General features: G+C 38.8%; 1 protein-coding gene across 2 annotated transcripts in view; it reads right to left on the bottom strand.

Annotated features, from left to right (window-relative positions):
- The window catches only part of LOC120515738 (TPR and ankyrin repeat-containing protein 1-like), a 220,052-nt gene that overhangs the window by 97,686 nt on the left and 96,188 nt on the right, over positions 1-26,178 (bottom strand). For both annotated transcript variants that reach the window (XM_039737015.1, XM_039737016.1), the window contains exon 15: positions 24,223-24,360. In XM_039737015.1, the coding sequence (XP_039592949.1) occupies positions 24,223-24,360 (138 nt within the window). The remainder of the gene's footprint in view (positions 1-24,222; positions 24,361-26,178) is intronic.

Raw genomic sequence — 26,178 nt, 5'->3', positions numbered from 1 at the left:
AGACGGGGGGTTAAGGTAGCTGAACGCACGCAATGAGAAGTGGTCGGATCATCTGCTGCGAGCTGCGTGTTTTGCTTGTTGCTTGTGATTGTTTTAAGAGCTGGAAGCAAGTTAAAGTGTCTCTTGAGGGACTTCAAATTGTCTTCTGAGAAGATCACGTCTCGTCTCCCTAGTATGCCTCCCCAAGATTTTTTTTTATAATAGAGAGACATTATTTTAATAGCTACAAAAACAGCCAAAGTTTTCATAGATCCCAGTGGAAGAACTCTGGCCTTGCTAGTTTCTCTGTCTGGAAGTCCTCTTTTTACAACATTATTCTGTTAGAACCGTCAGCCACATGGATCAATGGTGTACCAGCTGCACATGTTTCCATGATTAAGTCATGGATGACACTGAGCCCATGATTCAGTTTGATATAAATTTACCAATTTTTTATTGCTCAGCTGGACACGTGAGCCTCTGGGAATTCAGTGAGCTGTGTGTTCTATTAATTTAAATTTTACTCTATTCTCTTTTATATAGCTCCAGGGTTGGGGGTTTTCAAATTTATATATGAAAATGTTTGTTTTTTGTACTTTGTTATACTCTATTTTTTGATAATCAAATAAAAAATTGATAAAAAATTGCAAATAATATGCAGTTAATTTCATTTAACTGCTTGTAATTGTTCGATTATTCACAATTATTTTTTTTTAATTAACAGCATCTCTACTATTTATGAGTGCAGTAATGTTAAGTATAATATTCTTTGGCACAAAAAAGAAATTATTGGCTTATCTTCTAATAACTGATAGACCCTTATCACACAAAACTAAAATATTTACAGTCATTATATTGTTAGACTGTTTTCTTTTGTTGGACTTACATGAAAACAAGCCTGACATGCATATTTTGTAATGCATTATAGGGCCATTATAATTTGGAATACAGGAATAAATTATTGAAAAAGATAAGTTATAAAGGTACATAAAAGGTCTATAATATAGATATGTAAGGGGAAATACTTATGCCCATTATCATTACCACATGGTACATAAAATGAATATATAATATTTAGAATACAAACTACTAAATATATTTAAATGTCACTCCTTAAACAGTGTTTAATTTGTAAAGAACCCGCATGAGTTTTTATTTAAGTGAGTGCACCAGAATTAGGATTCACCGTAAGCAAATTTAAGTTTAACATAATAACACGGAAAGGGCAGAAAACATTATCTAACTGGGTGAAGGAAGAGACAGTAGTTATAGTACGGCCAGAAATGGGAGGAGGTATTTTTTTTCATGAATGTTTATTTTTTTCAGTGTGACCATATGGAAAAGCCATATCTTACTGTTTTATAATGGAACAAATGAAAAGGTGCATGTCATACTTATGTGAAGATTGACGAATGAGATTAAAGAACTCCATATTGGCCAAAAGGATGTTACGTCTTGTAACATGGAAAGAAATTTTAAAATTGAATACAAAACATTTAAAAATTATACTGAAATTATCATATACACAATAAAGTAGAAAAGTACAGAGAACCGATGTTTCTCACTTTATACTTTGGTGGAAATTCTCGTGTTCAGATCTGGCCATAATAGATATAATGTGACAAAAAATGAACACGTATATGAGCAGGCTGTTGGCCAAAATGTAGGTGAGTACCTGTATTTACCAAGCATCTCAGAGCAGGGAAACTGTTCTAACTAGCTCACAATCTCAAAAAAAATAAAAAACTAAATTCTCAAAAAGATCTCAGAATTACACAAATTTGCTCCTCCTCTTCGTAGCACTCATAAGATTGTTAGAACTCCACAAGGATAACTTTCTCTGTAGTTTAAGTGACCCCTTAGGAGTTGTAAAAGCATCTTTCAATTTTCCTAATTTAGCAAACTACTCCTAATTTCACCAGGAATTAGGAAAGTTTGCAAGCTGTCCTAGCTTGTTAGGAGCTCCCAGAAGATGGTGCTTAGGCAGTGATTGGCACACATATAACAGAAAAGGCCAACTGTTTTGGAAACACTGGACATGCAATGAACTTGTAAAAAGATACTAATTTGACAGAGAGGGATTAATATTTGTAATAAATCTTGTAGGTTACATGATCACTCAATCTATGTGGAGAAGTGTTGGAAACATTATGTGTAAAATGCAGCTCTGCAATAATGATGATATGGGAATCACAACCAACTATTTCTCGAATTTTGCACTAAACAGCACACCACAGTACACTGGAGCCATGTTACTTTATGAGGTAATTCCCATGGCCATAACAGCATGAAGGTGATTCTTCAGAAAGTATGGCTGTGGATCATTCATTAAAAAAAAAAACATGTCCATTATTGATCTTAACTTTCATTCAGTGTGTGTGTGTGTGTCTTGGTTTTTCCAACTCTGTGCTCTTTTCAATATCATTTAAGATGTTGATGTAAAATGTCAACCATAAACATGCAGCTTAGCACAATACCCTACTTCATTATGTTTTCCTTAATCTTCTTGTAACATTACTATCCTTATCATTATTATTATCATCATCTTTGTGACGAAGTCATAGCATTAGTATCATAAAACTACAAAGTGTCATCTTGATTTCCATAGAAACTGCAAAAGATCATTATGAACACCATTTTATGTCTCGGGCTGCTGTAAAATCATAAATTCAAATGCAGACTTTTAGTGGGAGTAAGAGAAATATGTTTGATAGATATTGGTCCAGGTGTGCCAAAAACCCCACTACATGGAGTTGATGCTAAGAAAAACAACACTTTATGGTACTACTAAAAACCCAGCCTAACAACCGATTTGGATCAGAAATGTTCTAGTAATACACAATGTCTAAAAACAAAAAAATGAACATATTAATCTTTACCAAGACAATTTATAACTCAACCTGGCATGAAAAAAATGAAAAAAAGTTTTATGGCTGGTCTGAATAAAACAATAAAGACAACTTCCTCTTTTGAGGGATGTAGTACTAGGGTATGAAACCATGTTAACCATTATGGATGTAGTGAGAAGTCAAGTAAAATTACACCTTTTATTGGCTAACTAAAAAGATTTTGGGGGCTTAAGTTTAAGTGACCTCCACTTTGAAATATTTAATAAAATAATAAATATGTGCTTTTTCAGAGCAATTAAATAGCAAGATTAAGCCTATGGTTAATTGTAGCTTAAATTGGGATAGAAAAAATGGAAATGCAATTTAAAAAGTTTGCCCAGGAAATTCCTAGGCAAAGGGCCATGGTTATATAGTTGTACTGGTTAATTGGATGTATCAGAAGTACTATGTAACTAATTAAGTACTTTTCTGCATACAATATTTCTTCTTTTTCTTTTTTTTTAACCAAGGGCTAACATTATTAGTTTACTGGAACTTCTTACTGTGAAATATGCTAGATACAACTGACCATGAGTAAAACATAACTGCTGTAGATGAATTTGTGCCTTTCCTTTCGCATGACCTTAGTTTTTGTTGATGATCACTGCAAAACAAATATCTACAGGAAACTGTATTCATATGAATTGCTACAGGTAATTTGTAAAAATATTAGGAATTTTGGGTAAAATTTCAATTTTAATTTGTAACACACATATAAAAATGGTAGCTCTTCTCTGATTTGAATGTAACAATTTAATCTATAATCTAGTACAGTTACAAGGTTTTGGAGGGTTTAGATCAAAAGCAATATACATTGAACTATAGTTTACTTTAATACGTTACATACAGCATTGACATTTATAGGCTGCACATTTACATAGCGGATGCAATGAACTGAATATTTTATGAAGTGTATATAAAATAACAAATAATATGTTCTTTGTGTAGGAGACCCACTTTTAAAAACTGCAGGTTTTTTTCAATTTTATTTAATAATCTCTTTCAAGAAAGTAACATACTATATAATCAAGCAAATAAAATACAAAACAAGTTTTACAACAAATAACTTCAAAGCCTAACTAAGCAAGAATTCACCCCCACCTGAGAGAAAGAGAGGAGAGCCAAGAGCATATGAAAAAATAAATAATAAAAATTTAAAAAAACAAAAAACATCCTTTCCTCTCTAAATGAATGCTATTTCTATTTTATTTTAATTGAGCCTTACCATTTGTTAAAAGATGTTATGGATAGATCCTCTAAGTTAGAATATGACTTTTTCCAATCTCATATAATACTAGCCATCCCCCGCGGCTCTATCCGCATAGTAGTAAAACAGGACAAACTTTAAAAATAAATTAACAAAAAGATTTTGCCAGCTAAGTAGAGGTAAGGTACACTCCAAAACGCAGGGGTAAACCAACTCCCCAATCTTTACATCACACTTCCCCCTTTCCTCAGCCTGCAGCCTATGTCTCAGATTAGTGCGAATATATCACTCCTGCAAGCGAACTATGATTCTTAGTGCAATGATCGAAATCACAAAATCAACCAGAATGTTCAAGGCAAATTATAGAAAAAAAAACAGATTTAAATCTGCTAAGTAGTTCTCTTGTTCGCTAGCTAAGCGGAGTGTGGACGCTAGGGGTTGCTGTTGCCCCGTGAAACCCACCAGACAGACGTCCAAGACACACTTGTAAAAAGCACCAAGAAGAATTTTAATATCTTTTTTGAGATACAGAGCACAAAGCACTACATTCGCCACAATTCTCCATTAATAATAATAATAACAACAATAATCAATACAATATTTAATCTTCCACTCCCAGCAGCTCCGTCACTCTACCACCCAACTCCGGCTCTCCTTGCTGGGTCTTCACCAGTCCTTTAAATAGTCCAAGACCTGGAAGTATTTCTCCCGGGTTAAACGCCACATCATCCTTCCTCAAGTAGCCCGGAAGTACTGCAGGCTTCCGTCCTCATGACTCCGAAGTATTTCTGGGTTATTGTAACAGTAGAAGTCCCCAGGTTCTTTGTGAGCTCCCCATGGCGGCATCCATGGCACCCAACAGGGCTGGGGAAATGGAATCCATGTCCCAGGATGTCCTGAGGGAATCCAGGGAACCGTTGCCGTCCACAGGAGCTGCCACCTAGCGTCCCGGGGAATGCAGTGCCCTGAAAAGGCTGCCTTTTTCCATTGTTTTCTTTCAGGGACATCCCGGCCGGACTGAACCGCCGGCCGTCCCTCACAGGAGGTAAGGTACATGCCCCGATACTGGTGCGTGTGTGAGGAGGGCCCCTACCCCCTCCCCTCAGCTTGCTGCATCTCTTTCAGATTTGCGCAAATAAATCAGTACTGCAAGCGAGCCATGATACTTAAAGCGTTTGAGAAGTCGCAAAATCAACCAGAATGTTCAAGCAAATTATAGAAAAAACCTGATCTAAATCCGTTAAGTAGTTCTCTCATGAAAAGCGGGCAGACAGACAGACAGACAGACAGACATTGGATTTTTATAGAGAGAGTTGGTATTCTTCCAGTTAAGCAAGATAACTCCACATGCTAGTTGAGTGGTATAGGCAATTACTATCAATTTGTCCTTGTCCATTTTAAGCCCGAATGGAATTACAATACCAAATATAACTATTAATGGATTGTGAGTGATTGTGACACCAAGGCTTTCTGATAAGTATTTAAACATTTTTGTCTAAAATGATGTTAATTTAGTGCACTCTCAAAACATGTGGCCTAGGGAGGCTGGAGCTAGATGGCAGTGCTTGCAAGTTGGATCTTGCCCTTGATACATTTTGGACATTGTTAAATGAGAATAGTGTGATGAATGAAAGACTCAAGTAAGCAAAAGAGTGAAGCAAGCAAACCAACCACCAGGTTCGATCCCCATTTGGTGATGCAAAAGTGCTTACACCTAACAAGCCCCAATTAAGGCAAAACACTTTATATACTCTTTATGTTATTTGGCAGGTACTGTATAACCTATCTATGATCTGCTTCTCACAACTGAGAGAATGATATTTGTCAAACACAAATATTACCTGGTAGGTAACCACCCAAATAATCAGATTGCGATTCAGACCTATGAATGCAATGCTCTGATCTTCACCCTGTTGAGGAATCTCGATCATTAACTCTTAAACTGGACCACATACGAGTGCACTCCAAATCCACACAAGCCCTACATATTCTACTCTACTCTACTCCTGATGGTGCAACAAAACAGCCATACGTTAATATTAAGGTTCCCTTTAATGCAGGCATAACTGGCATTAAAATGAGACCAAACTGGTCATCCCAAGTGTTTCATAGGTTCTTCCAGCATCCATAAAAAGCAATGAAGATGCGCGTTTCAAGTCACACAGTACTCATCTCTTTAAAATGTCTAGAAACGCTCAGCTTCTGTAATCGGCTTCACAGTTAAAACTCTACTCTTAATTGTGAGGAGAAATGTTGGTAAACACCAGGAAATTATTTATTTACCTCTGACTTTAATCTCTTTTGAGGAAACGCGATCATTAACTTTTAAACTGGACAACATGTGATGGGAGTCCAAATCTACACAAGCCCTAAATACTCTACTCCTGCTGATGCAATAACACAGCCAGACATGTATATTAAGGATTCCTTTAATGCAGGCATGACTGGCTTTCAAATGAAACCAAACTGGTCATCCTCAGTGTTAAGTAGGTTCTTCTAGCATCTGTAAAAGTGCAAAATGATGCTCGCTTCAAGTCCCACAGCTCTTATCTCTTAAAAATGTCTAAGAAAGCCAATCTTCTGTAATCTTTCTTCTGTAAAACTTAATTGAGATACGACACATTGATCAACACCAGGAATGTGTTCGTTTACATCTGCCTTTAAATAAGCGAACCAGTTGCCATGGTGCAACATCAGAGGCTTTGCCTCAGGTGCTGACTTCTAAGGTTCAATCCTCGTAAGGTGATGCAAAAGTGTGTACACCTGTAGAGCCCCAATAAAGGCAAAACACATGTCATGTATTATTTGGCAGGCACTGTATAACATATGCATATGCACACATTTATGTACTTGTCACTACAATCTACTATATACACTGTACATTAAAGTTAAGCACAAGCTAAAAGGGAAGCACTGAAGATGATTGCAAGATTACCCCAGAATAAAATGGCTTTTCAAATCTCAGGGTCATTGGAAACAAAAAAAAGGCTACTGCCCAGGGACTGGATTACAAAAAAGGGCAGAAGATAGAAGACACAGACTGAATCTCTCCATGGGTGCTGGAGGATTTGCAGCTTACATTTGACTTAATTTGCAAATCTTTTTACCTTAACAAATCTTCTCCTTCCACTGTTATCGCCATTATTAAGCATTGTTTCCCAGGTGTGATTTTACTTACATGGTAGCTTGGTAATGTGGTAAAAAATTTACGATCCATTTCAGTTCATATTCTGACAATTTATGAAGTTCAAAATGAAAAGTTAATTTTAGGATGGCATCTGTGGAAAATCAACATTGATTTTCATGTTTTACAAATTACAGTTTCCATTGTAAAAGTATGTTTTTTTTCCTGTTCTGTAGAGTTCCTGGATGACAACACCTCACCAAAGACAGAATATTTTACAAGTAGTTCATGAGATATGGGCCCTAAACACCAAGACCTTTGTACAATGATAACTTTCAAAAATAAATGTGCCCATCTACTTCATTAAAGTTGCATTATGTTTGCCTTGTTATAGGCTCTAGGTTTATTGCTTTTGGTTAATTTGGTCCAGCACTTATCCGCATATCCTTCAAAAACATCTTGCCTAAAACCAATGGTAACTGCCATTAAACTGTTCAATTTAACCATGATTTTTGCAGTCTGCTCCATTTACTCATGGGAACAGACCAATTGATTAGCAAAATAGTTGCAGCTTTTGAGATGCACAATTTATTTAAATATGCAAGTTGTGATGTATGGATCGCATACACTCGATGGAAGCATCCCTGGGTTTTGGTTCTAGTAAGACACCTGCAGAATGTGCTGGTAACTCTAGTCCCATTGGGCAGTCCTACTGGGTTCCGTGGGTGCCACCAGGGGGAACTGCCAGGATTCATGATTTTTACTTCCTGGGATTTCCACTTGAAATGGACATGCTTCCTGTGGGCTATGCCTTAGCTCTGAAAATTTTCCCTGGTTCTGTGAAAGATAGAGAAAGCTCACCTGGGAGGAGTGGAGAGGAAGAGAATAAACACAATTGTTTATTCTCTTCCTCTCTCTCTTTACCTGAATAAGGATTGGCACTGCACATGTACATTGTCAGCATGCCGTGTCAATCAAACACTCGAAGTGCTGCAGTCTAACTTATGACTTTATGCTGTAGGAAGATAAGTAAATACATCAAGGCAAATAGTTAAATAACATTCAATCTGGCTTTTATATAATGTCACACACGTGCGACTAGGAGGGAGCTCAGTGGACCAAGTGGAGGTAATTACCCACCAGGCCGGGGGTGGCGGGGTGCACTAAACCTACCTCTGTTATCTCTACAGGCTAAATATGGGAAAACCTGCCTGATTCAACATCACTTCCGGTTCCAGCCAAATGACATCTTTTCTTAACCACATCAGTTCAGTTCAGGACTCAATACAACACATATGAGTGTTCTTTAAAAACCCATTTGCAGCCAGAGACAATACATAAATTAAATATATATATATTAATTATATATATATAAAATATATAAATAATATTGGTTTTAAGCCAGATGTTTTAATATATAAGAAAGGACAGAGCCGACTATACTTCCTTAGAAGGCTGGCATCCTTCAACATCTGCAATAAGATGCTGCAGATGTTTTATCAGACGGTTGTGGCGAGCACCCTCTTCTACCTGGTGGTGTGCTGGGGAGGCAGCATAAAGAAGAGAGACACCACACGCCTGAACAAACTGGTGAGGAAGGCAGGTTCTATTGTAGGCACCGAGTTGGACAGTTTGACATCTGTGGCAGAGTGACGGGCACTGAGCAGGCTCCTGTCAATCATGGAGAATCCACTGCATCCACTGAATAGTATCATCTCCAGACAGAGGAGCAGCTTCAGCGACAGACTGCTGTCACTGTCCTGCTCCACTGACAGACTGAGGAGATTGTTCCTCCCCCACACTATGCGACTCTACAATTCCACCCAAGGGGTGTAAACATTAACACTATAAAAGATTATAGACTGTTATACCTGCCTTGCACTCTCCACCTTGCATTTTTTAACTTTCACTGCGCTTTGATCGCTCTGTTATTTTTATCAGTATGCTGCTGCTGGAGTACGGTATGTGAATTTCCTCTTGAGGATTAATAAAGTATGTAAGTATGTATCTATCAATCTATCTATCCATCCCAAAACTTTCTCTGTGTGTCGAGGCTGTTCATTTCATAATAAGTAACATATACATTTTTTTTATATAAAGACCATCACAAAAAATAATCACAAACAGGACTTTGCACAATACCTTGGTGAGCTCTGTACGCCCTGCTGTTTCGTTGAAGGAGATGTGTGTTAGATTCACTGGAAGAACGATGCCCGACCTGTTGCTGTATCCTAATGATGCAATCACTTGCATTTACGCCTGGTGCAGCTGCATTGTTTTTATGTGTGACTGGACTTTTCTTGACAGGACAGCTTCTGTTCTCTTTCTCCAATGTAGAACCCACATCCTCATCTGAGTTCACCTCTTTTATAGCACCTCTAGTAGTGATCGTAAGGATCAGTGAACTAGTAGTGTCAGATCGGGGGGTGCATGAACGTGACTGAGAGAATAAAACTGAATTAAAAAAAAAAAAAAATTTTTACAAGTACCATAAATTTACACCGGCTGTTACAGATTCAAATCAAATGTATGTTTTTATTATACAATACTAATAAAAATAGCAGCTGACTGTTCAAAATGGTAAATGTTGGAGGACCTGGGAATCAAACCCACAACCTCTTATGAGACAGCGGTTGTTACCGCTGCACCAACCAAGCGTACATATCTACCTTGTACCCTAAGCCAACTTCTTTTTCTATGGTTATATTCTTGAGTAAAAGCATGCTTGTTTTGTTATACTTTACTGTTATACTATACATTTTGTGACAGTGTTTATTTGACATTTGGACTTCAGTATTCACACATTATACACTTCATATCTACATTGTGTCAATTATTACTAAAACATGAAAAAGTTTCTGTTTTAGTTATATGTTCAACAATTTCTGTCTCACATTTCCTGTCATCCTACATTTACATAGATCGCTGTAGATACAAAACCGACATGAAACGTATGTATTCCAAATAATGATATATTATTTACCCTCTACAATTCCAAGCACCTCATGCCCAGATAAACAGACTTAAGCACTGAAAATCTTCTTTGCAACTTGAGCTGCGTTGGTGGTGACATGGAATAGCAGGCTGCTTGCTGCTTGTACTGATCGACACATTTACAAAACAAAAGATGCTAATGGAGAGGTGCAAAGGAACTTAAAGTGGCCCGGGATTACAAGTTTTTTCGTAGGCTTCAGGGATTTTAGTGTTAAACGTGCCTGTCATAATCTGACCATGGGTTAGAAATGCCCAAAAACGGGGGCAAACCTTTAGGGAGCAACCATTCTGTGGTATCTTTACCTGATTGTCTGGGACCCTCCTAAGGAAATGGGTCTTTGCTGCAGGAAATAAGCATAGAGTAAGTTCCATCCATGAGGATGGGCAGTTTCAATGAAGAGGAATCTGAAGAAGATGTAGCATTTGCGTTGTTACATTGCACCGTGGGGTTGGAACAGCTGCCGAAGCGATCACACAGAAAACTACACTCTTGCCTTGTGATCGGAAAGTCTATGTCTTGCCATCTCCTGAATTCATGTTGCCATAGGCAAGATGGACGCAATAAACAGACAGGCAAAATTAGATCCTACGTCAGGAACACGCCATTGTTGGAGATGGACCACAACTAGGCACCGTGGGAAACACGTAATCAGGAACCAGAAACAGAGCCACATATCCCATTGCACCGCACCATAGGAACATACACGAGAAAAGAACTGGTGAGTGAAGCATCCTCATCTTTCTTGAAAAACAAATGCTACCAGAAATCATGTCCGGAATCTGACACAACAATGATGCAGCAGACGAGACTGGTTGTTACAGAGACCATCCAAACTATATACCACAGGAGACTCCATAAGACTCAACTGGGCATACACAAAGGGAGTTCATGCTGACCACTCCAAAGGAGTAGAGAGAGGAGTCTGAAGCCCATTGTTTCAGGAAAGAAACATTCATCAGGATTTCCGGAGCCAAAAACACTATTACCAGGAGTTCTGGGGACCAAAAACCTCAAAAAGATTTGGAAGTGATATTACAGCATCTACAGACTTTCTTGCAAGTAACTTATATTATTATACAATGGTGCATGTTTTAGAGGATACTGCCAAAGCACTTCTGCAAGCAGTAGAAGCTTATCTGAAACAGTAAGACAGAAGACTTCTGCCCAAAGCAGATTTGCTTGTACAGGTGAGTGCAAATGGGTCCTGGACTTAGGTGAAGGGAACTGAGTAGCCACATGTCCTACAATTAACTCATTTGTAGTGGCTAAATGTTCAGTGCTTAGAATCCAGTGTTCAGAGTAAAAAGAGCCGATACACTGATACTGATGCTAGCATTCAACTCAGCCTCCTATAAAGCTAACAGGTGTCTCCTGCAAAAAAAAAGTGTACAGAGCTAGTGGCCTCTCGTTCATTAGTAAAGAGTTCTAGACTGTTAAAGTACCACAGATTGAAAAGGAGAACCATGCTAAGAAGCCAGGTTCACCTAACAGCCAAACGCGATAACATCTGTGGTCACGTGTCCATGGTGCTCTTGTCATTGTGGGCACAGAATTTAATGACCAAACAACAAGAGAAAGAGAAACAAAAGAACAGAAGGTCGAGTCAAGGTTTTCTTTCTGCTTTCAAACCCGTGGAGCAAAATGTTTGGTGTGGGGATTAAGATGCTTTGAGGACGAAAGACATAGACATTGCTGCAGGTACTGCTCCTACAACTGCATTACAGAGCCCAGGGTCAAAATAAATGCAGGCAGGGTTATGCCATTTCTGACTGTCTTCTCTGTGTCAAACATGAACTATGAACACTGTGGCTTGTAAAGATACTCCACTTGTCTTCTAGTCTCCATTGTTGAGGAGCTCCTGCATTGTGGGGTGAGGGCCAAGACCGAAGCGTAAAAGAGGAAAGATCAGGCAGAGGTCTAAGTAATCCATGCCATTCAAACCTGATTGCTAGACCTGATTAAAACTCTGGATTCAAAAGCTTCTGGAACTCAGACCCTTTGATTCCATCCCTTAAAAAATGTTCAGTCTTTGTTTTTTTCATTTGATATGCCACAATAAAAATGTATCCACCAGACTCTGAAGGAGGAAAAAAAATACTCCAGTGGGACAGTACCCCTCTCAGTACTGGCCACCTCGCTGTATAAGACATAGCATGGGGAGGAGTAATTTGATGGCATGCATGGTCTGGATCCTGGTAAGGAAGGAGCAAAGACCTTTACCTGGTCAAGATGCCAATATAATGGAGGGACGTGGGAGACAACCTGTGGTGACTGCATTCTCCCCCGATGTGCTAAATGGCAGCATTCCTGTGCTGCAATAACCTTTTTGGACATCCACAGGGTATGCTAGGAACTGTAGTTCCATGGGGTAGCCCCTGTTCGGTTCTGTGGGTGCCACCAGGATTCATGCTCCTTAATTTTGGGAACTTCCGCTTGGCCCAGAAGTGCTTCCTATAAGCTATGCCCTCGTACCTGAAGTACTTCCAGTTTCTGTATAAAATGAGATGTTCTGCCTTATCCAGGAGAGTTGGAGTAGAGAGTGAAGGATAGACAAAGCTTGCCTGAGAGGAGTCAATGAGATGGAAAAAAAAAGAGAGAGAAAGAGAATAAAGAATTGTGCTATTATTTTGCAACTATGGGGAAAAAAACTTTCTGCAAGGTATATGGTTGCAATAAACCATTTATTTGCACCCAGGACTTGTGTCTGTGTGGTTGTGTCTGGGATTCAGGGTGCTACGACACCAACTACAGGTAATAAAGTATGCTCACATGAAGGTATACACAAGGTGCACACAATCAAAGAAATTTATTATTATAGCTGACAGTGTGTTTTCCCTACTACAGCATATGCTTGATGATAAAGAGAAAGAAATAAACACATGCAAAAGATCTGTAAAGATTGACGTGGATAGTGGCTTTAAGTCACCCTTTTACCAATCTATCCATCTATGCAGCTTTTTTGCTTCAATTGACCCAATGTCTTGTCACACACGTGCGCATGGGAGGCAGCTAAAGGGCTTGAGTGAAGGCAGTTCTGAGGCATTTCCTTTTTCTCCCTTTTCTGTAGACCATTCCCGGGAGATTCCAACTGGCTCTCTTGACGTCACTTCCGGGACCGAGCCAATGGATGTAGACCTTACCAGTTCCGGCCCCTCTGACGTCAAGTCCAGGCTCGATACACTGAATTAAGAACACGTGCCCGATCCTTATGACCTCACTTCCTGTCTTCCCCTTTAAAAGCCTGCCCTTTTCCCTTTTCCCTCAGTCTTGTTCTGGACTCAGTTGGATGCACATCAGTGCTGTGTATTTGATAAAAAACGACTTTGCAGCCAGGATACCATAATACACGGGTGGCTGCCGCAAACCTTTATCTGTTTATGTCTCGTTCTTGTGACAGTGTTTAGATGCAAATTAAATATTATTAAAGTTGTTCATTTGATTTAATTTCCTATTTATTTTACACTTTATTTGTGTAGATAAAAATATAAAAATTAAAGTACTTGTTTCATATAATATTGTACAGTACCATTGGTTGTATTGTATAGTATTTTTTCCATTAACTGATTTCTATCAGTGTCACTGCAGTGTAATTTACATGGAAATACTGCATGGACCATTTCTAATAAATTTTTCCTTCTGTCTTCAGACAGACAGCTATAAAATAACAAAAGAAAAAATATCACACTTTAAAATCACTTACATTGTTTTTTTTGGTGTTCTATTTGCTTCAGTTACGTTAAAAAAATTATGCACCTGTAAGTCTTTTACGGGCAATGTCAGAAAAGTCACTGCTGACAATATTCATGGTAAATAATTCTACTTGCCCTAGAAACAAGACTGCTCTGTACCAAACTGTAAACAAATTGAGACGGGAAGTGCTAGCCTAATATGAAAAGACACTAAAGATGGTCAAGGATCTATATATATAATTCACTAAGGCAAGACTAAGTGAGACACCTATCGCGCACGCAGGAAGGAGCCACGCCCACCAACTCCAAGACCATTGGATACGACGACAACTCACAGAGCCACGGCCACCAACTCTGACGCGGCGACACAGAAAAAACTGGCGTCATTTATATTCGTCTGTCGTAGAGGTCACATGCAGCTCCGACCCACGTTGACTGTTCATAGAGGCATGATTCTCCCGGAGCTGAATCGCCATATGCAGCGTGTAAAACTGTTTGCGAGGGGTATCCCATGGGATCCTTAAAACATTCCTTTACAACTGAGGTTAAAACACAATGAAGTGAGCAGTCTTTAAAAAACGAGTTTTCGGTTACGACACACGACTGCGTGCACCATAGCAAACTGTTTTACACGGTACATACAGCAATTCGCATCCGCGACAAACATGCGTCTTCTAAGATGTTCTTGCACTTTGTACACACCCCCCTCCCACCTCGCTGCTACCGTGGTCGGGTATCTTGGTGGATTATATATAGAAAGGCAGCCAAAACCGCACAGAGCAATGAAAAATCTACGTGAGTCACAGGTGCATCTGGACTGTACAAAGACGACAATGACTCGAGTGATTAGTTGGAGGTGGGCACATGAGCAGGCAGTGCATACTGCACGAGAAATCAGCAGACTAGCATGACGGAGGGAGCGAGTGGACGTCCTTCTCCTCTCCTTCCGTTCCACCCTCCGCGCCTGAGCGCCGCACGGACGATTGTGTGTTGGTTCGTTCCGTGCATTGTTACAATGTTGCTTTTCTTGCTGATTTATTACAGTACCGATTTTTCAAATGTTAATTTTCTCCCTGTGCTTAAAAATTATTAAAAAACCGTCCTGATTATGTGGTGTATGGTACGCCGCGGGTTGGCTAGTAAACTAATAAAGTCAGAGGCCATGAGAGAACACATACACAGCAAGACAAAAATGAATACAGGGCACCCATTTTTGGTGCACACAGTGCAAAGACTGAAAAAATTATACAAACTGTTTATGTATTATGTAAGTAATTTTGTAATTTTATTTACTGTATGTAAAAAAATGACACAATCTAGTATTTTATGCTTTCAGCTGATTGAAAAGTGTTGTTTTGCTGTTTTTAGATTAAAGAATAAAGTGGTTTTTATGATGAGTTCGTCAGCCACTTGTTTCACAGCATCCGTTTGGGTCATTCTCAGAATGAAGCAGTGCAAAACTGGAGAAAGCACACACAATAAAACAAAAAGAAAATTAAGTATAGTGTTACCATAAAAAATTAAATGTCACTTCATGTATTATTTTATGTACCAAGCTGATTGAAATGTATTGTTCTGCTTTTCATTAATAAATACTGAAGCAGCTTTCTGCCTCATGGCCACCAAACCTTGATTTTTTTTTTATTGAAAAATGCATGCTAATATATATAGTGAAAATGTATGCAAACAATAAAAGCTATGTGCCAAGAAAAAAATAAATAAATTTAAGCTCACTCAAAGTGTATTAGGCTGTGTATGGCTTTTGGGGATAGGGCAGTACCGATGCTTTATCAAGATAACAAGCTGATAGGCCAGTAGTGAGAACAAAAGGGTTCAGACACAAGCCATAGCTGTTATAGTACTGAAAAAATAGGCAGAGGTTCTGTATTAAATATTCAACAAAATGCCTTTGAGAAGCCCTCTAGAGGTAAACTGGTTTGAAATAACCAAGTAAAGTTAAAGACAGACCCAGTCAGCAAAGCAACCTGCTGATTGAGGTCCCTAGCGTTAAATAAGTGAGGTACAATACAGACATTGAGAGAAATAGAAAGTTACACGTAATAGTTATGTAGCTGGTTTTGACATTTATTCCTGCCTCCCGTTAAAAAAGAACCTAAGAAGTTAGATAGTACCTTTGGTGTTAGGTACATCTAATAACAGATAAAAACAGTGTTTCACTACAGTATATAAAGATACACATTTCAGTAAACAAAAGACAAAATACCAGCTCAAGGGTTTTAGCATACATTGTATGTGACAAAAAATGAAAAAAAAAATCAGAATATAATGTTTGCATTTCAGTTTATAATATGCTTCATTATGTAGTATGTGTTTCAGTATAGAATGTATGAATCGATTCTTAAACCTCATCCTGTAATGTGAAATTATTTGAAGGTGCTAATTGGTAAATAGTGTATACTGAAATTTGCACTAAAGGGAAATTGCACTTATCCCATTCTGAAATTAGACCACACCATCCTAATACAGAGAAAAAATTGGTATGCTATATTTTTCAAAAGTATGATTTGTGTATGGCATGGAATGCTTGATCAACAATTATTCTACAGCAATAGTTGTAAAAGTTTAAATATGGAGTTTTTAAATTTTTGGTAAAACTCTTACATTTCTTTTCAATGCAGATGTAATTGTTTTTCTTAACTTTCTAGATATCATTTGTTCATCACATTAATACTCAATTGGTTTCTTAAACAATTACCCTAATAAAAATTTGATTTCCCTGTGGTGTTTTTAGCACTTAACACTAAATTCCTCTGTTAATGTATCTTCCTTAACATAAAATATTTCAGTTATTTCCACTTTCTTTTCTTTTTTGCATTTATTATATGATTTTGGTAGTGTATGCCACAGACTTAAGTCTGAGGCATGATGCACACAAAGCATGGATCAAGAAATTAAATGTTATCATAAGCAAAGTAGGAGTCATCTATACTAATAAAAGGCAAAGCCCTCACTCACTCACTCACTCACACACTCACTGACTCATCACTAATTCTCCAACTTCCCGTGTGGGTGGAAGGCTGAAATTTGGCAGGTTCATTCCTTACAGCTTCCTTACAAAAGTTGGGCAGGTTTTATATTGAAATTCTACGCGTAATGGTCATAACTGGAAGCAGTTTTTCTCCATTTACTGTAATGGAGATGAGCTTCAACGCCGTCGGGGCGGAGTTTCGTGTGACATCATCACGCCTCCCACGTAATCACGCAGTACATAGAAAACCAGGAAGAGGCCCAAAAAGCGCTGAAGAAAACATGCATTATATAATTGAGAAGGCAACGAAACAATAAGAAGCGAGCGAGTGACATATACAACCATATTCATGAGTTCTGCTACTTGAAACAAAGCACGATGTAAACCTACACTTTAAATTAAGTTCATAGACAGGCTGCGCTGGCGTTTGTAATTTAGTGCCTGCCCATATAAGGCCGTCCGTCAGCGGCAATCCAATAGCAAACTGCCACGGGTAAATATTCACGGGTGAAGGACTGTGCTTATGGAGAGGAAGATGAGATGGTCAGGGTGGTGTTTGACACAAACTCAGCGAAACTGCGAGAGAAAGTTTTAAGTGCCAGGACTAAGGTAACATTAAATACAGCCATGGACATAGCACGAGATGGCACCAGCACAGCTGGGAACCTTCGATGCATGTACACCGAGCGCTCACGGAACTGACGCAGTGCACAGATAAAAGCAACAGTTCCAAAGAGCTGAACAAAACCGAATTACACAATTGAAAAGGCAGCAAAAATATGAAGCGCCTGATACATATAAGCATATTCATAAATCCAACTACTGCGGAAACAAAGCACACGTTGGAAAAAGTCAATGTCCCGCTAAAGGAAGACAGTGTAAAAAACCGTGCATGCAGTGTGTCAGGTCTCAGATAAAGAAGAAGACGAGCTGTTTATTGATGCAGTAAGAAACGAATCGATGAATGAAACCTGTCATCTTTACAACGATTGACAAACACGGAATGTAACTTGAACACAACACATCCTACAAATACGAACCTGATTGAAAGAAATAATGATAATCAAATCCTTGATGACAGCAACACTCAGTAACACTCACAAAACAAATACTGTATATTGACAGTCATGTTACGCTATTTTTAAAATGTTCCCTTTTCTTTTCTAGCTTTTTAACACACTACTTCTCAGCTGCGCTGGTATATATATATATGTATATATATATATATATCCCGATCTACATACTCGAATAATGGATACTTTATTCGCCATCAATGATTGTTTTGGTAAAGCCATACTCAGTGTATTCATTAGATGAACGGTAAAAAGTAAGAGCGAGGGAGGATGACTTATTGAGGCATGCAGGCTGTAGTGCTTGCGTCAACTCTATCTGAATTGCGCGATCACATTTGAAAAATATATCTTTTCAAGTTCTATTTAGTCCATATGTGTCAAACTCAAGGGCAGCGGGCCACATCCGCCCGGCGTAATTATATCCGCCCGAGATCATTTTATATACTGTATTATTGTTATTAAAGCCCGGTATATGAAGCGCTGGTAACACAATAAACTACAGATCCCATAATGCAGCGCTTCAGCTGCCTTGCCGAACACTTACCGTTAATCAAGTCTACCTTATGATGCTGCAAGTTATTGCGGCTAGCTCACACGATGCTGAAGAGAAAAGTTGATTCTGAAAATAGAGCCTTTAAAACCGATGGGAGGCTGAGTATATGTTTACTGAACCCGTGTGTCTCATTTGTGGAGCTAATGTGGCTGTAATTACAGAATTTAATCTAAGACGGCACTATGAGACAAAACATCAGGGTAACCTGAATGCAATGCAGAAGATACAGAAAGAAGAATAATTAAATAAGAATCTGACACTTCAGCGGACGTTTTTACCCGTGCACAATCACAAAGTGATTTCAAGTGAAGCTGCTTTTATGGGAGACACAAATGCACCAGTGCACCTTGCCCCACTTTCCCTGTTGCCAAGTAATGTTAAACCAAGTCGTCACTACGGTGTTCCCAAATCGCACTTTGCTGATAAACTGAGCGCGCACTGAGTTTGCACGGCGCTTTGGTGACTTTGAAGAACAAAAAGTCCGTCTACATGCGGCTCGAACCTTGTGCATGTTTGGTAGCACATATCTGTGTGAGAAGCTCTTCTCAGTGATAAAGACTAACAAAACAGCACACAGGAGTCGCCTCACTGATGAGCACCTGCAATCCATCCTGAGAATCTCCACAACACAGAACCTCACACCAAACAGAAACGAACCTGTGGCCAAAAAGATGCCAGGCGCCCAGCTCTAAAATGACATATGAGCAAAGACAACTGAATGATTTGATTTGTTATTGCTGAAAGGAACACATTTTATTTATATTTCCAGGTTTTGTTATGCAGCATGTTCATATTTGAATTTGTATAATTTTGACAGGATATATTTTTATGGAGAGCAAAATCTTTTGGGATATTTAAAATCTAAGTTTATTTTTTATATAAAATTACATAAGAGTAAAGAAATTTGAATGTTTGTTCTTTTAACGTTTACTTTATTTCTAACTTGTATAATTTAGACAGGATATATTTTTATGGAAAGCAAAATATTATAAGTTGTTTAAGGTTTGAGTTGATTTATTCACGAATAATATTCCTGTCTGTTTTTACCATTCCTACCAAAGATATTTCTGTCGACTAAATAAAAATTCCTTCTATTTAAAATTTAAATAGAACTTGAACAAATACGATAGTTCATAATATCCACGCAGACTTGCACGTAGGGCGGCACGGTGGCGCAGTGGTAGCGCTGCTGCCTCGCGGTTAGGAGACCCGGGTTCGCTTGCATGTTCTCCCCGTGTCTGCGTGGGTTTCCTCCGGGCGCTCCGGTTTCCTCCCACAATCCAAAGACGTGCATGTTAGGTGGATTGGCGATTCTAAATTGGCCCGTTTGTGTGTGTCCTGCGGTGGGTTGGCACCCTGCCCAGGATTGGTTCCTGCCTTGTGCCCTGTGTTGGCTGGCATTGGCTCCAGCAGACCCCCGTGACCCAATTCGGATTCAGCGGGTTAGACAATGGATGGATGGATGGACTTGCATGTAAGAGCGGGAGTTATCCATTTTAACAAGCAGCGTATTGCACTGATACGAAATAGCTGTGTGTGTATATATGTAGATATGTATGTATATGTATATATATGTTTATATATGTGTGTTTATGTATATATATATATATGTATTTGTGTGTATATATGTGTGTGTATGTATGTATGTGTGCGTGTATATGTATGTGTATATATGTAGATATATATATATTTATGTATATATGTGTATATGTATAGATATGTATATATATATATGTTTATGTGTGTGTGTGTAAATATATATATATATATACATATATATATATATATATATACAGTATATGACAATAACACTCATCACTCACAACAGTGACAAAACAATTACATTGACAATCATGTTATGTTATTTTCAAAATGTTTCCTTTTCTTTTTCATTGCTTCTTTAACACACTACTTCTCCGCTGCGAAGCGCGGGTATTTTGCTAGTTAGAAAATAAATCTGCATCAGAATTTGTAGTGCGACAGTTACGAGTCAGAAACCAGAAGAACCAATGAACATCACTTGCAATAGAGTTTGCTAGAAATATCCACAAATTCTGAACAATTGCTACATGCGGTGCTGGTATAATATATATATAGCATGAGTTCATCTGCATAGCATTGAATGCCTAAATTAGTGCTATATATTGGAAACAAAATGGTGTTACAGCAAACTAACAATATAATGATAAAATATAATAAGTCTTTAAACAAAATACCAAAAGGAAAGTAAAGTCGAAATTTGCGCTTCAAAGCTATACTTACAAATTATCAGGACTCTCTAAAAATTCATAAACTTCACAAATAATTAAGAAAATATTAACTATCATAACATGCAGCACGGTAGCAATGTGACATACGTGGCACTTCTTGTTAACCTGATTAGTGCAAGGGGCAATAAGTGCTAAAGCATAAAGCACACTCACACATTCAAAAAGAGACAAGATAAATGCTACAACTAACAAAATAATGACACAAAATAATAGTAGTAGTATGAAAATGTGCTAAAACTGCTTCTTATGGGATCATTTTTTAAACTGTTGTTATTTTTAACCCTTCCAGTGATTTGTGTGATTTCATTACGAATACAGTATGTGAATATTTTCTGTGACAGTTAAAATTACATTTGTCTGCCATGCTTTCCTGCCTAATGCTAAGGTACGGTAAATGATGGTACTACATGTAATTTGACTTTTAACCTATAATTATTTGCAGTTGTGACAGTTGAAAATAATTAATCGATTAATTATAACCTTCACCGTTACATCAGCTTAGCTTCTGCTATCCCTCATGGGTGAGAGTATAATCTTTTTTTCTTGGAATCTAAAACTAATTGCAAAAGGTTTGCATCTGAGTCAATCCATGTAAAATCAACAGAGGCCTGTGTCTTTGTCACAGCTGCATAAATACCTGATATACATGTAACATGGCTTCATCTATATAACACTGTGCTCCAAAGAAGAAATAAAAACATTCACTATTTAGACATAAAAAGCATATATGAATTCACTGAAACCTTTTATAACTGTATTACACAGGTCTGTGGTTATATGTAGCATGCCTCTATACTTTGTATTTCTCTTTATAGAAACAAAATGTTGGTGTGTTGGACCCCAAAGAAAATACTGTTTGGTTCAAAGTACAAACTTCACATTTTGTGCATTTACTAGCTAAAGCATGATCTTTCCAGTGGCATAATTGTTTTTATGGCACATTTCGTTATACATGGTGTCGAGGATGCCATGTGCCACGACCCGGTCGTGATGCCTTGGAGGACCGGAAGTGGGCGTGCGCCCATCTGGGATCACGTGGGGGCCGTCTTCCTGGTTGCTTTGGGGGCCACGGGTTCAGGGCATGGAAGCCCCACACTGTAGGGGCCCGTGGTCACCACCAGGAGGTGCCCCAATGCCTTGGGAACCCTGGACCCCAGTACTTCCGCCACACCAGGAAGTGCTGGGGGGAAGAGAAGCAGGGACACCCGGAGAGCTTCCGGGAGAACAGCCGGCACTTCCGCCACACTGGGGCGTGTCAGCGGAAGATTGTCGGGGAGCACCTGGAGCTCATCTGGGTGCGGATAAAAGGGACCGATCCCTCCAGTCGGCAGCAAGAGTCGGGTGGAAGAGGACGGAGCTCGGAGGAGAGGAGTGGAGGCGGTCAGAAGGACTGAGCAAGGCATTGTTGTGCGGCCAGGACTGTAAGGGGTGATTGGTGCTGCAGCACTGGGTTAGTGCACTTTACTTGTGTTTGGAACTTGTAAATAAACGTGTGTGGAGAAAGAACATGTCTACCTGTCTGTGTCCGGGCTGTACCCCACAATGGGCAATATGCATTTGAAATACAGGCATGAAATTATTTTTTCCATTTTTAATCTATACTAATAAAAGGCAAAGCCCTGACTCACTCACTCACTCACTCACTCACTCACTCACTCATCACTAATTCTCCAAACTCCCGTGTAGGTAGAAGGCTGAAATTTGGCAGGCTCATTCCTAACAGGTTACTTACAAAAGTTAAGCAGGTTTCATTTCGAAATTGTACACGTAACGGTCATAACTGAATCCTACTTACGTACATATATACATCCATAGCCTGCAGCTCGGTCACTGGAGATGCCGCCTGCCTTTTTCATTCTCAATGTTACATATTGCGCGGCCATATCAGGCTCAGTCTTGATATCCAGAGGAACATTGTGTCTTATGTATTGAATGACTGGGACAGGTTCAAAGTGTGGACTAATGATGGTACAGGAGATAATTATACTACACAGGGGCACTATAAGAGTGAAATGCTTAAGCCCTTCACCTATGCTTCTGCATGCGAGTTGATGGCTGCCGCTGAATTGTTCGGTTGTCGCTTTCAAGTGTACCGAAATGGCCAAATATGTTACTATATTACACCTTTGGACAACCGCCAATGCCTCTTAAACATCTTAGATTCACAGGTGACGACTTGAGTAGTGGACACTTTGACGTTTATGAATGTTTCAACTCTTAAAAGCTGGATGCAAAGTTTTCGATGAAGCCAGTTGTATGCTTACAACGCTTGACAGATGCCGAATGTCACTTCAACACAAGTCCTGCAAATACTAATGTAATTGAAACAAACCATGAAACTCAAACTGATCATGACAGCAGCAATCCAAGCTGTGAGAAAACAGTAAAAATGAGGTGTGTCAGACGTTGTGGTACATTTTCTGATCCAGCTAGACGGAAACAACTTCGTGAAACTGCCGCCAAATACTCGCAGAAAAATCCACAAGTTAAAAGACACGCTGTCGCTAAATACTCGCAGGCAAATCCACAAGTTCATATAGACGCTGTCGCTAAATACTCGCAGAAAAATCCACAACTTAATAGAGACACTGCCGCTAAATACTCACAGGCAAATTCACAACTTAATAGAGACGCTGCCACTAAATACTCGCAGGCAAATCCACAAGTATATATGTGTGTGTGCGTGTGTGTGAATGTGTGTGTATGCAGGGTGCATCCAGAAAGGTAAAGGTTTACTACTTTCTGCTGTACTTGACCTCAGTAATATTCATCTTCAGAATCCAGTAAGTGTTAGCAAGCATAACGGGACTCCACCTGCCTTGGTATCACTTCTCCATTTCAGAATGTCCTAATGAAACCGTTCTCCATGCTTGTAACTGACCACTTTGATATTTCCAGGGAAAAAGTCCAGGTAAGAAATCTTAGAAATTAATTTTTAAATATATAAACAAAAAGATGCAGTTCTTTACAATCTTGAACTGGGGAGATGCCGTATCAGGATGTGAGCTTATTTGGGATGTACTGAATTTCTAAAATAACTAGTTAAATGGATGACAGGAAAAAAGGCCAACATGGTGGTAGATTAAGTAGCACTTCCTGCTCATAGCTGCAGCATTCTGAATTCAAATCCAACATCTGATTGTTGTCTATATAAAGTCTGCATATTGTCATTAGGTCGGAGTGAATTTCTACAGGAACACTGTGTGAGGATGACTGTTTGGAACTTGCAAAACACACTGTCACACTGCCAAGTGTTGTAACCCCCTGCAACTGTAAACTGAATTAAACAAATCTGAGATGTTATTTTGTATCTGTATCGTTTACGCTCTATTGGGCATGTGCATGTGCATGATATGTAAGGATTAAAAAAATTAAAGGATGTTAGGATAAAAAAAAGAAAGGTTATTGCATTTTTCAGGATACTTCAAGGGAAGTAGCAAATCCTTGTATCTTACCTCAGAATCTGTGAAAAAGTTGTAAAGCAGGACATCATCAAATTCCAGACCCTTTGCCTCATAAATTGTAAGGACAAGAGCCAAGCTGAGCTCTTCGGGGATTGCCTCTTTGGCAGCTTCATTTGCAACAAGGATCACCTGAAATTATCAGAACATCAGTTATTAGGAAAAAGCCGCTTAAGAAGCTGAAAGCATCTGAAACACCATATCTTTTGGATAAAGAACTCTGTAGTTCACTCAGGTAAAGTAGGATTCCACTTCTGATATTATGACAATGTTGCAAGATCTGACATACAGTAGCTTGTAAAGAATCTATAATCTACTAAATATAGTTATCTGTTTCAGACTAGTTCAATTATATGGGAGTTACAACCACAAAAAAACAAAGATCTTTTTATTAAGAGTTTTGGCAGGTTTATGAAAACCACTAAACAAGATATTAATAGATGGTCAATTCTTCACAATTCTAGCTGACAAAGTTAATATAGTTAGAATGTCCTCCCAAAATTTGTATTCCTGTTTCAAAGTAATCTTACATTTATTAATAATACTTTTTTAAAAAGCTCAATGCTATTGTTCGCTTTTTTATATGTCAAAAACACTGTGTTAAAAAATCAAAAATAACAATCATCAAAAGCAGATGGTATCATGCTAATGTCAGACTTTCAGCTATATTACTGGGTTACAAATATTTGAAACAACGGAAAGAAGAGACCAATGAAGAATACACACCTAACTGTTTTAATCTGGAAGAAATCTTGTAAAAGGTTTTCTGGTCATTGATAATTTATTAGTAACTAGCAAAATACCCGCGCTTCGCAGCGGCGAAGTACTACTGTTAAATTTTTATTAAGAAGAAAAGTAAACCTTTTTAAACTGAGAGAAAATATACCAATAATTATTTGTTAAGGATCTCTTTGTATACCACGTTGTCAGTTCAGCACTCCGGTTGTAATATGACCAAGCTGTGCGAGCTTACTCTTGAGCATGCAATGTATAGTTGGCCATGTGAAAAGCAATCTTGCCTCAAATCAATGGCAACCTTTTGTAGGGTCCGTCCCTGAGACTTATTAATTGTCATCACAAAGCACAGCCTTACTGGAAATTGGAGGCATTTGAATTGAAATGGGAGATCAGAGGATATAATGGGGATGCGAGGAATAAAAAGTCTCTCCCCTGAGCAACTGTCAGTAAAAATAGTTTCCTCAACTAGGTTCTTTTGCAGACACGTAACCTGAAGTCTTGTGCTGCTACAAAGTTTCCGTGGTTGTAAGTTTTTCAGTAACATTATTGGTGTTCCAAACCTCAAAATTAGATAATGCTCAGGAGTGCCTGGAGGATTCAGAATGTGGAGAAACTCTAACGACAGCGTGTCCATTAACTTGTGGATTTTTCTGTGGGTATTTGGCGGCAGCATCACAAAGTTGTTTCCGCAAGACCGTTTTAGCTGCGGAGCTCAGCTCAGAGCGAAATGAAGTGAATGAAATGAGATGAATGGGAGGGGAGATGATGCCGTGACTCCCCCACCCGCCTTAACTGTCAATCCCTCCACAAACACACAAATACAGTCTCTTGGATCTCAACTCTCCTTTATATAAATCAGTAAAGGAGAGAGGAATAAAAACTAAGGAAAATGTGGAGCTGAGCTCGGAACGAAATGAAGTGAATGAAATTACATGAATGGGAGGGGAGATGATGACGTGACTCCCCCACCTGCCTTAACTGTCAATCCCTCCACAAACACAGTCTCTCGAAACTCAACTCTCCTTTATATAAATCGGTAATGGAGAGAGGACTAAACACTAAGGAAAAAGAATGGCAAGACCGAATCAGCTGCGGAGCTGAGCTCGGAGCGAAATGAAGTGAATGAAATGACGTAAATGGGAGGGGAGATGATGATGTGACTCCCCCACCCGCCTTAACTGTCCATCCCTCCACAAACACAGTCTCTCGGCA

The sequence above is a fragment of the Polypterus senegalus genome, chromosome 15, assembly GCF_016835505.1.
Source record: "Polypterus senegalus isolate Bchr_013 chromosome 15, ASM1683550v1, whole genome shotgun sequence".
In the NCBI taxonomy this organism is placed as follows: domain Eukaryota; kingdom Metazoa; phylum Chordata; class Cladistia; order Polypteriformes; family Polypteridae; genus Polypterus; species Polypterus senegalus.
The sequence above is the reverse complement of the archived record's forward strand: the minus strand, read 5'-3'. Positions and strand labels throughout refer to the sequence as shown.